The 12116-nt window shown below is 32.0% G+C and overlaps 1 protein-coding gene across 2 annotated transcripts; it reads left to right on the top strand.

Annotated features, from left to right (window-relative positions):
- The first annotated feature begins 2788 nt into the window (after window positions 1-2788).
- LOC113862830 (ABC transporter C family member 14-like) lies at window positions 2789-11677 on the top strand. 2 transcript variants are annotated; one of them, XM_027496073.1, is made up of 12 exons: window positions 2789-5075; window positions 5485-5805; window positions 6427-6513; window positions 6820-7440; window positions 7751-7915; window positions 8357-8651; window positions 9017-9231; window positions 9619-9924; window positions 10128-10191; window positions 10526-10765; window positions 11333-11436; window positions 11488-11532. In XM_027496073.1, the coding sequence occupies exons 1-11, from the start codon at window positions 2934-2936 to the stop codon at window positions 11425-11427; spliced, it is 4551 nt and encodes a 1516-aa protein (XP_027351874.1). In that variant the 5' UTR covers window positions 2789-2933; the 3' UTR covers window positions 11428-11436; window positions 11488-11532. The 2 variants fall into 2 exon arrangements, with proteins under 2 accessions (XP_027351874.1, XP_027351866.1); XM_027496065.1 differs by having other exon boundaries at window positions 11333-11677.
- Window positions 11678-12116: the final 439 nt, after the last annotated feature.

The following is a 12116-nucleotide window of genomic DNA, read 5'->3' as shown; positions in this document are numbered from 1 at the left end:
TTCTAACCTTGCGTGGAAGTATTGTCATGCAGTATCTTTATAGATATACTCACAGCCGTTCAAAAAGGAGGCCACTAAGTATCTGTTGGAAAATATGTTATAATTTTTTAAAATAAATGTAAATTTATATCTATTTAAATGTGAAACTAAACACCCTCTAAATTATGTGTTTTAAGCTTTCTCTTTTATTAAAAAAATATTTTTATTTAAATATTATGTATATAATAAAAAAATAATATTAAAAAAGTTGAAGTTAAATTAAAAATTATTATTAATACTTATTTATTAAAAAAAAATCCTTTACTTATTATAGTTTGGTTTAGAACAGTTTGATGTCTCTGTATATACAAATGAATGCAAAGAGACAGAGATAATCATTAGCCTAAAGTTGTCATATTCTGATGAAGTTATCAAAATCAAGCTTTTCTACAGAACTCCGACTATAACTGAACAGCAAGAAATTAACCCCCAAAAAACTGTTATCTTGTCACTATTTCTGTATTTGATATTCATAGAAACGTAGAAGAAAGAAATGGGAAAACAACGTCTTCTTCCCATTCAGCCGAAAAAGTAGAAAACAAGACAAGTTTTTATACTATTTCACTCTATTTAATATTATTATATTATTCAACGTATTTATTTTAGTCATATAATCCTCTATTTATAAAAAAATTATTTTTTTCACTTTTTCATACTTTGTTAATACCAAATAATTCAAGCTTATTCATTTTTATTTTTAAATTCTAAATTATTTCTTATATATATATATTAATTAAAAAATGTATTTTATTATGTAACAGATTCTTTTAAATTAGGAACCGCAAATTAAAACGATAACTTGTGCTGTCTTGTTTTAAAAAAATATTAATAATATATTTTGACACAGTTTAAATTATTGATTACTTTTTTTAAATAAAAAATTATGTAAATTTTGTTTTATATTCTTATATTTCTAATAAAATTAAATAAAAAAAAATATAGTTTAAAAAAGTGTGTTACTTACACATAATGTACAATTAGAACCAACCAAATTGCATAAACTGCGTTCCTATGAATTTCTCCAAGCGTTCACATATATTACTTCGAACATTTACACTTACAGGGCTTGTCGGAACGAGTGGTGAAGTGTAAACGATGGGACAACCCCACAATCCTTTTATGCTGCTAAAATAACCTTTATGTCGGCTTATGAATTTTTTTTTTTTAAATTAGAGTTTATAAATCATATCATCATATTATTGTCATGAAAATATTTGGTTATTAGAATAAATTTTACCAAAAAAGAAAAAAGAATTGTCAGAGTAAAGTGTTTTAATAAAGACAAATAGATATATGTCCTAATAAAGTTTATTCACAAAATAAATAAAGTACAAAAATTGCATGTTGAATGTGAATAGTATTATTTATTAATTAAAATTAATATTTTACATTTAAATTTTGATTATAAATAAAATATTTGTTATGGTGCTCTTAAAATTAAAAAATATTATATAATTTTCTTAAATAAAAGATGATTTTTTAATATTTTAAAAATAAAAAATTATTTATTTTAAAATAAATTATTAATCTATTTAATAAAAAAAGTAGAATATTCTTAATTTTAAAAAATACAGCAAAATTTATCATAAATAAACCTCTTACATGTAAAATAATTTAAACTGTTAATTCTATATGATAGATAATAGAATTAATGGTATAATCACAGCAAGCTCCATAAATTATTACAGAATAAAATTTTGGTGAAAAGGCCGTGGCACATGACAGTATCCCAGTAAAGCGAAAGCAATATAATGGCACAAAATATAGGACATGTGGTGCTCGCTAGTTATTTTAATCTGAGCAGATGCAGATTCGTGTTTCGATAGATTCTGTGGACAAGCAGCAAGGCAATATTTAGGACAATGATTTCAGTTCATCTGATTTTGTGTTGAAAAATTAATACCATTTAGTCAAAATGTAGCCTAATGCCAATCTGTTTTTCTTTTCCCCGTTGAGATGCTGACACTTTTAGTGTTATCCAAATAAACAGGCACATATATATATATTCTTTCTTTTTCATTAATAATTAAATTTTTTTACATTATCATTTGAACAACTTTATAATAATAATAGTTGAAATTTATATCTACAATGCCTTTCCATACACTAAAATTGAACCCTATTATATATTTGATCCTTAATTAAAGTCAAATAGTTACTCACTCATAATTTTGCCGATTCATAAATATCTGCAGCAATCTTAAAAGCAACCAGAACACGTACTGCCATCCATCGTTATTATTATTTACCATTGAGGATTGAGTTATTATTATTGAACAAAAAGACAAACCGTTATTCTTTGAAATTTCAAACATCCACAATGATAAATAAAAGTCAAGATCTGATTCTAAATGTTTAGACTAATGATTACTAGCTAAAAGCAACTTTTATCCCTGGTGATGCCTACATTTCACTTTACTTACAGTGACACATTTTTAATTTCAAAGTTAAGAAAACTTATTTTAATTTTTTTAAAAAAATTGAGTAATTATATAAAATATCTTAAAATAAGTGTTTTGATAAGGTAGGCGCACAACTAGAAACATGACACTGGAAAATAGCACAAGGCAAAAGAACAACTACTTGTAGTTCTAGAAGCGTGGTTCGCATGGACCTTATTTTATTAGCATTAATGATCCACCCCACAAGCAAGCCGAATTTAAAAAATAATACAATTCCTTTCACACCACACTAAATGTCAAGACCCCACTCTCCCATTTTCATATTTCATTCCACCTTTCTTGTGTTCCCACATCGTACCCACCAATAACCCAGTTTTGTTCAATCACTGAAGCATCATCGACATGCTTCTTCGTGCATCATCATCATCATGTATGAGCTCTAGTTAGCAGGTTACACTTGCACCAATTCATCATAAAGTAATCTTAAGTTTCATGAGTGTAACATCATACCCCATATCATATCATTTGAACTTGAACATGTCTTCTTCTCTTTCCTGGCTCACCTCACCCTCATGTTCCCCTTTGGCCATAGATTCATCTTCTTCTTCTTCTTCACAACTCTTAGCTCAGTGGTTAAGGTTTATCTTCCTATCTCCATGTCCTCAGAGACTTATTCTTTCTGCTATTGATTTTATCTTTTTGGTCTTCCTATTAGCCTTTGCAGCTCAAAAACTCTATTCTCGGTTCACTTCCAATGTGAACTCTACCTCCACCGTCACCAAACCCCTTTTGCAAGAAAAGGATTCTGACTACAAAGTTACCTTGTGGTTCAAACTATCCTTCTTGGTGACCACCCTTTTGGCCGTAGCTTACACGGTTCTAGGCATCTTGGCTCTCACACAAAGCAACCTTGCTTCATGGAAACTGATAGAGGCACAGTTTCGGTTCTTCCAAGCCGTAGCCTACATAGTGATAGTGATTCTATTGGTTCACGAGAAGAAGTTCAAAGCTTCAAAGCACCCTTTATCATTAAGAATCTATTGGACAGCAAACTTGGCGATTGCTTGCTTGTTTGCTGCTTCAGCCATTGTTCGAATGGTAACTGTTGATGAAACAAGATTGGAGCTTAGTTTGAGAGTGGATGACATATTCTCATTGATTAATCTTCCATTATCTTTGTTCCTTTTCATAGTATCCATTACAGGGTCATCAGGGATTCAAGTAATCAGAATATCTGATGTAGTAGGAAGGACAAATCAGTGGCTTTCCAGCGATAGAAATTTGAGTCCTTATGCCTATGCCCCGTTTTTCTCCAAAGTAGTGTGGTTTTGGATGAACCCTTTGCTGAGTAAAGGGTACAAATCACCCCTCAAGCTTGACGATGTTCCTACACTTCCTCCAGGGTTTCGAGCTGAGAAGATGTCCGAAATCTTCCAAGGCAATTGGCCAAAGCCAGAGGAAAACAGCAAGCACCCAGTTGGACTCGCATTGTTTAGGTGCTTCTGGAAACACATAGTCTTCACAGGCTTGCTTGCATCTATGAAGCTTGCAGTTATGTACGTTGGTCCAACGCTTATTCAGAGTTTTGTTGACTACACCTCGATGAAAAACAGCACTCCCAGTGAAGGTGTTTATCTGATAGCTATCCTGTTTTTGGCAAAATCAGTTGAAGTCCTAAGTGTACACCAATTCAATTTCCACTCGCAGAAACTAGGCATGCTCATTCGTTCCAGCATCATAACATCAGTCTACAAAAAGGCTTTGAGGTTGTCAAGTTCTTCAAGACAAGCTCATGGAACTGGCCAGATTGTGAACCACATGGCTGTTGATGCACAGCAACTCTCAGATTTGATGATGCAGTTTCACCCCATATGGATGATGCCATTGCAAGTTGGTGCAGCTTTGGCCCTTATCTATAGCTGTGTTGGCTTGTCTGTGCTTGCAGCACTTCTTGGAACTACCGTGGTTTTTCTCTTCACTCTATTTCGCACCAAGAAGACCAATACCTTCCAGTTCAGGATTATGAAGAGCCGTGACTTGAGGATGAAGGCAACAAATGAGTTGCTTAACAACATGCGTGTGATTAAGTTTCAAGCATGGGAGGAGTATTTTGGCAACAAAATTGCGGAGTTTCGCAAAGCCGAGCATGGTTGGATTGGCAAGTTCTTGTACTATTTTGCAATTAACATGGGGATTTTGTCCACTGCTCCCTTGACGATAACTGTTCTTACATTTGGAAGTGCAACTTTGATGGGGATTCGTTTGAATCCTGGCACTGTGTTCACAATAACTTCAGTGATCAAGATTCTGCAAGAGCCTGTGAGGACTTTCCCTCAGGCTCTTATGTTGATTTCTCAAGCATTGATCTCTCTTGGGAGGTTGGATGAGTTCATGATGAGTAAGGAAATGGATGACAATGCAGTGAAGAGAGAGGATAGTTGTAATGGTGACATAGCTTTGGAGATAAAAGATGGCAAGTTCTCGTGGGATGATAAGGATGGGAACGTGGCTCTTAGTGTTGATGAGTTGGTACTTAAGAAAGGGGACCATGCTGCAATTGTAGGAACTGTTGGGTCAGGCAAGTCTTCTTTGTTGGCTTCTGTGTTAGGGGAAATGTTCAAGATCTCAGGAAAGGTATACTCTTACTTTGGACTTGCATTTTTGTCCACTACCAAGTTAGGTGTCTCTTGTTGCATTGAAGCATAGTTGCTGGTGCATTATTGTGTTCATAGATTTTTTATTTATCTCTCTCTTCATACATATTCACAAATTTTGACAAGGCCTCAAGCATTTAATGATATGAAGAGAGAGAGACACAATTTTTTCACATGATTATGCTATTGCATACATTTTTTATAACCATAATATGGTTTTAGTTATTCATCAGAATTAGCAGAAGCTTTATTGGTTGTCGATGCATATCTGAATCTCTTTTAAACAGTGAAATTGGTTGCAGAGGCTCTTCAACAGCACATTTAAAAGAATTTTGTCATTTTATATGATCATTACTTTCTTTTTTATTCTAATCTCTTAAATCTTATAGGTCAGAGTTTGTGGGAAAATTGCCTATGTAGCACAGACATCATGGATTCAGAATGCAACCATCCAAGATAACATATTGTTTGGTTTACCAATGAACAGAGAGAAGTACAGGGAAGTTATTAAAGCATGCTGCCTGGAAAAAGATCTTGAAATGATGGACTATGGAGACCAGACTGAGATTGGAGAACGGGGTATTAACCTCAGTGGTGGCCAGAAGCAACGTGTACAACTTGCTAGAGCTGTGTACCATGACTGTGACATTTATCTCCTTGATGATGTATTCAGTGCTGTTGATGCACAAACAGGATCATATATTTTTAAGGTAAGAAAAAAACTACAAACATTGCCGCAGAATAGCTTGAGTTACTTCAACATTTTTTAGTTTTGAGTGATATAATATTTCTCGTAAAATTTAAGTGCAGGCTCAATCCAAGAGTGTGTGAGAGAATGGGCTTAAACTTGATCCATCCATTTGTCTAAAGGAGAAAAAACTTAAGATGTTGTTCTATTGGTGCTATTCGTCCTATTTATCACCTAAAATTAGAGTTTTGTTTCAATAAAATATTTATATTATATGTTATCGCAAATTATTGAGGTTAAATTACCTAATTTTGATTGACAAACAAGTAACAACACTAACAATACTTAAATAACTGCACCTAAGTTTTGTCCTTGTCTAGAAAGTCTTAACAATTTAGACTAATGACCCTCGTATTCATGTACTCATCTTGTTGCTAACCTACTAATGTAGACAGAGTATCCCAACTTGTTGCTATAGAGAATATACGTAGAAAGAGGAAACCTATAATCACATCAAAACCAGGAAATATTTTGCCATAACCATTGGATCAATCGGCATGACGTTGCCTTCCATTATAAATTAATTGCCTGCTATAATACAATTACAAATAATTAGGTTCCTGATTTCTTTACCTTGTTGCAGGAATGTATCATGGGAGCTCTCAAAAATAAGACAATTTTACTTGTTACCCACCAAGTTGACTTCTTGCATAACGTTGACTCTATAATGGTACGTATACATATACTCACAAGTCTCTCACACGAAAGTGTTTGTCTGTTAATGATGGTTCAATTCAATTTCATGTAAGTTAAGTTATCTTACTCAGTGACAGTACTCATTAATTAGTTGGTATATATATTCCATCATGCATTACGCATTCTTGAATCCTATTATTCTACCCTGTTATTATAAGATTTATTTTATTGAATTAAGCATAACTTCCGCTTCAAAGCTCCTGATTACATGTTCTGCTAAAATAACCTTAGCTAGTCTTTCAACTGAGCACATTTGCTTGTTTTTTATGCCAACATGTAGGTGATGCGAGATGGAAGAATAGTGCAAAATGGAAAGTATGATGAACTTCTCAAGGCTGGTCTGGATTTTGGTGCACTTGTGGCTGCACATGAATCCTCAATTGATATTGCAGAAACAAGTGATGAAGTTGGTGTTTCTTCTGCTCAGTCTCCAAAATTGGCTCGTATTCCTTCAAAAGAAAAGGAAAGCAATGGCGAAATGCAGGCTCAAGATGAATCTAAGTCTGATAAGACTAAAGCAAATCTCATTGAAGAAGAGGAAAGAGAAACAGGCCGTGTGAACCTTCAAGTGTATAAACATTATTTCACTGAAGCATTTGGGTGGTGGGGTGTTGCACTCATGCTGGGAATGTCTCTAACTTGGATTATATCTTTTTTGATTGGTGATTACTGGCTAGCAATTGGAACTGCAGAAGATTCTGGCGTTTCTCCTCCTACATTCATTATTGTCTATGCTGTGATAGCAGTTGTTGTTTGTATTGTGGTCATGTGCAGATCACTCCTATTTACATATTGGGGTCTGAAGACATCTCAAAGCTTCTTCACTGGAATGCTTCAAAGCATCTTGCATGCACCAATGTCATTCTTTGACACCACTCCTTCTGGCAGAATTTTGAGTCGAGTGAGTTTAAACATCCTTTTTAGTGTTAATTTATGTTAGTAAATAGCATACTAGTTTTTCTAACCTACACAGCAATACATAATAAGAACTATAACTTATATACAGTAAGCTTTTATTGAAAATACAGAATTTAATACGATTCCATTAACTGATACTATTAAATTATATAATTTTTAATAAAAACTTACTATTTATTAATTTTTTATTATCTACAATTCTGCATAAGTTAAAAAAATTGACAATATTTACTAGCATATTCTTTAAATAGTAGTGTTGGGACTTACTATCATTTTTCTTCATGAATGTTTAGGTATCGACAGATATACTTTGGCTTGATATATCAATTCCAATGTTAACAAACTTCGTAATGGTCGCTTACTTCTCATTAATCAGCATCCTCTTTGTCACATGCCAAACTGCTTGGGAGACTGTCTTCCTCTTAATTCCACTGTTTTGGCTGAATAACTTTTATCGGGTATGATATGTCTACTTACCCTTATTTGATTAACTAATTATGATTTATATTTGAATTTTGGTAAATAATGCAGAGACTTGTCTATTTTTAATCCTTTCGAATATCATGTATTTCCTAATTCTAAGAAGTCACAGTCTAGTCTTTATAAAATGTTTTCCCTTTCCATAGTAGTCTTTATGTTATTCTCCAAATTTTGTGTCTATTAAGTACCAGTTTGCTTATTTCATCTAAATATTAAGAGTCTTTTTTTATTTAGTCTCATAAATATTATTATTTTTAAAATAGAGAACCAAATCAAAGATTTATATTGTTTAGAAGAATCAGTAATATATTTAGTCATATTGTATCACATGATCTTTGTGCACAGTTGGTGCAGAGGCCTTATTGAACAAAATTTCTGGTGCTAGTGCATTTTGACACATACTTTGTCCTGGTTTGCAGAAATACTTCCTTGCATCTTCTAGGGAACTGACTCGACTTGATTCTATCACAAAAGCTCCTGTGATACATCACTTTTCAGAAACCCTTGCTGGTGTTATGACAATCCGTGGCTTCAGAAAGCAGAGCGCATTTTCTCAGGAAAATATTGACAGAGTCAATGCAAGTCTACGGATGGATTTCCACAACAATGGTGCTAATGAATGGCTTGGTTTTCGCTTGGACTATATGGGAGTTATTTTCCTTTGCATATCCACTATTTTTATGATCTTTTTGCCAAGTGCTATCGTGAAGCCAGGTATACTCCACTTCATGTTTTGGCTTATACCAACTATAATGCTAAAACGGGACATCATAATCGATAATCAATCCACTTTTTTCATAAATTTTATTTTGGATAAAATACACTAATATTCTCACTTAGTTTTATCCCTTCTATATTTTTTTGTCACTTAACTCCTATAATGCTACATATCACTTTATATATTGACAAAAAGAAATATTGCATATGAGATGTATTAAAAAAGCATGAGACTACATAGGGTAAAGCATAATTTACCTTTTATTTTATAAGATGAAAGAATTATTTATAAATGAGATCTCATGCATACTTAACATTTAGAGATAAATATTACTGATCAAGAATTATTCCACTTGTTGCAGAATATGTTGGTTTGTCTTTGTCCTATGGCCTGGCTCTCAGTAGTCTCTTGTCATTTACCATATCTATGACTTGCTCTGTTGAGAACAAAATGGTTTCTGTTGAGAGAATAAAACAGTTCACCAACCTTACGCCAGAAGCTCCATGGAAAATTGCTGATAGGACTCCTCCTGAGAATTGGCCCAGTCAAGGCAGTATTGAGTTGAATAATTTGCAGGTATATATATAATAGTCACAAACAGCTAAATACACTGTTTTCAAGAAAATTAATCTTGGGGCAAAATGTTTGTTTCAAAATTAAAGATGCTAAGCAGCATGAAAGGTTGAAATTAAGATATGTACAGATGGTACATAGAATTTGCATACATAAGAAAATATTTGAATTGAAAGGAGATTTGATCAATTTTTTATGCATAAAAATGTAGACATGTAGTGCAATTTAAACTTGATTTTTTTTTTTTAAAGTAATGGAACTGATGAACTTCTCAGAGAGGTTACCTGTCAGTATATAAATTTTAACTATCTAGCAATTAAAAATCATCATAGATATGACTTTTAAAATAATTATTACAAAAATTAATAATGTTTTGATGGTGGTGAGCAGGTACGGTATCGACCAAATACTCCTCTAATTCTGAAGGGAATATCTCTCAACATTGAAGGAGGAGAAAAGATTGGTGTTGTTGGGCGTACAGGAAGTGGGAAATCAACCCTTATCCAGGTGTTATTTAGGTTGATTGAGCCTTCAGCTGGGAAGATAATTGTTGATGGGATCAATATTTGCACTGTGGGCCTTCATGATCTTAGGTCTCGACTTGGAATTATTCCTCAAGAGCCTGTCCTCTTTCAAGGAACAGTAAGAAGCAACATTGACCCTCTTGGACTGTATTCAGAAGAAGAAATTTGGAAGGTACATAATTTAAGTATGTTTTTTCTTTAAGTTCACAATCCTCTTTGATTTTATGATAATGTATGTGTGCACTAAAAAAGGGAAAACTAGAGTAAAAGAAAATACATGTTATTTTGGTATGGTTTTTTTTATCTAGACTTGAGTTAATGATTTCAGCTTCTCATAACTAATAATAATCTCGCTGTTTAATTTTGTTGCTGCAGAGCCTTGAACGCTGCCAACTGAAAGAAGTTGTGGCTTCAAAGCCTGAGAAACTTGAGGCTTCAGGTATTAACTCCTCTCATAAATCTCTCTTTAATAGTTTAGTTTTCTTGACATGTGTCAAGGACACATTAAAAATCTATATATAATAAGCTTTTATTGGAAGTCATATGATATCACAAGATTCAATGCATTGACAATATCAATTGATATAATATTCAGTATAAAATTACTATTTATTTATTTCTTGTCGTGTTCTTGTATACATGTTCGAAAAACTATTAATAGATTAGTCCAATGTGGCTAAAAAGGATTGCTAAGGTATTTTTATTGCTTTATGATGTTTTACCTTGAGTTGGTGACAATATGGGTTGACATAATTTACTTTACTATTCCTTAGTGGTTGATGGTGGAGACAATTGGAGTGTGGGGCAAAGGCAATTGCTATGCTTGGGAAGGATCATGCTAAAACGCAGCAAAATACTATTCATGGATGAAGCTACAGCATCCGTTGATTCACAAACTGATGCTTTGATACAAAAGATCATTCGTGAGGACTTTGCAGAGCGTACAATTATCAGCATTGCTCATAGAATACCAACAGTCATGGATTGTGACAGGGTTTTGGTCATTGATGGAGGTATGATTTTGTTATTCATGCTTACTAGCTTCTGCATAAGGAACTTACTTAAGAATAATAATCAAAGTCACGTAAAGTTACCTTCTCAATTACTAGTTAAAATTTATTAAAATTATAAGTAAAAATTATTGAATTAAGAGTAAAACAAATGATTTTTTATAAATTTTCAGCTAATAATAATTAAAAGTGTGTTAAAAAAGATGTTATTATGGTTTCTCTATATATTGCTTCTTTTGTGTGTCTATATTTGGCCACTTAAAAAGATAATACACATTTTAAAATATATTAATATGCTTAATTATATTAAAATTATCTTTAATTTCTTATATAACTTCCATCATTATTACTTTCTTATGTATACTAAGTGTACAAAATATTTAAGAATTAGGTAAAAACAAAAAAATAAATATCAATTAATATTATCTTAAACTTTTAAATAAATTATTAAATACAAAATTCATTTTAAAATAGACAGATAAAAAAAAATATTTTTCCAAAATTCAAAGAAATAGTTCAAGGGATTTTCCCTTCAATAATGAGTTGTGGGGTATTTGATGTTTTTGACAGGTTTTGCAAAGGAATTTGACAAGCCATCACGTTTGCTAGAAAAGCCTTCACTTTTTGGGGCATTGGTTAAGGAATACTCCAATAGATCAGCTTAACTACGGCTGTTTGCTATTGCTTGGATTCTAACCGATGACACAAATAATGTACTAAATTTCCAACATGCGACAACAAAGACGAAGGCACATGTCTACAGCTCCAGTTATTGTTGTGTTGTAGATCAATTTTTTGATGCTTTAATTTGTCTAGGATTAAATGTAAGAGAATTTAAATTACTTGGATATTGAAATCTAGTTTGCCTGCAATTATTTTTAAAATATATATATTATCTTGACGTGACTATTCTCTCTCCCTACCTCTACGAGAAGCTATTTCAAAGCAATTCAAGCATGAATATTGACCTTCAAAAACAATTATTTTTTTTAATACAATAGAGTATTTTAAGTACTGTATAGATAATTTTAATTTAAATATTTTTATAACAATACAAATTGCACATTTAAAATTTTTTTAATAATTATACATGATTCATTCAAATAAAAATATAAATAATTATGAATTGTTCTATCATTTTTTTTTGTTAGTTTTGTTTCAAACATTAGATAAGATAACTATAAGATTATATATTTTATTATACTAATACGCACAAATATAACAAATAAAAGTATATTGTATTCTTAACATACTCTATCATTCTATCCTATCAAATATAGCCTTCATTCTTCTTTTTTATAATTGAAAACCCAAAATTTTAATAAGATAAAATTTAAATTTTAATGAAAATTAA

This window comes from Abrus precatorius, unplaced genomic scaffold (genome assembly GCF_003935025.1).
Source record: "Abrus precatorius isolate BTA unplaced genomic scaffold, Abrus_2018 Scaffold10, whole genome shotgun sequence".
NCBI classification, from domain to species: domain Eukaryota; kingdom Viridiplantae; phylum Streptophyta; class Magnoliopsida; order Fabales; family Fabaceae; genus Abrus; species Abrus precatorius.
The sequence above is the reverse complement of the archived record's forward strand: the minus strand, read 5'-3'. Positions and strand labels throughout refer to the sequence as shown.

Bases quoted from the DNA above. Each gene is read 5' to 3' on its own strand.
- LOC113862830 (XM_027496065.1), top strand. From the start codon at position 2,934: ATGAGTGTAACATCATACCCCATATCATATCATTTGAACTTGAACATG. The intron at 5,076-5,484 runs GTATACTCTTAC...TAAATCTTATAG, and splicing joins TGTTCAAGATCTCAGGAAAG to GTCAGAGTTTGTGGGAAAAT. The intron at 10,766-11,332 runs GTATGATTTTGT...TGTTTTTGACAG, and splicing joins GGTTTTGGTCATTGATGGAG to GTTTTGCAAAGGAATTTGAC.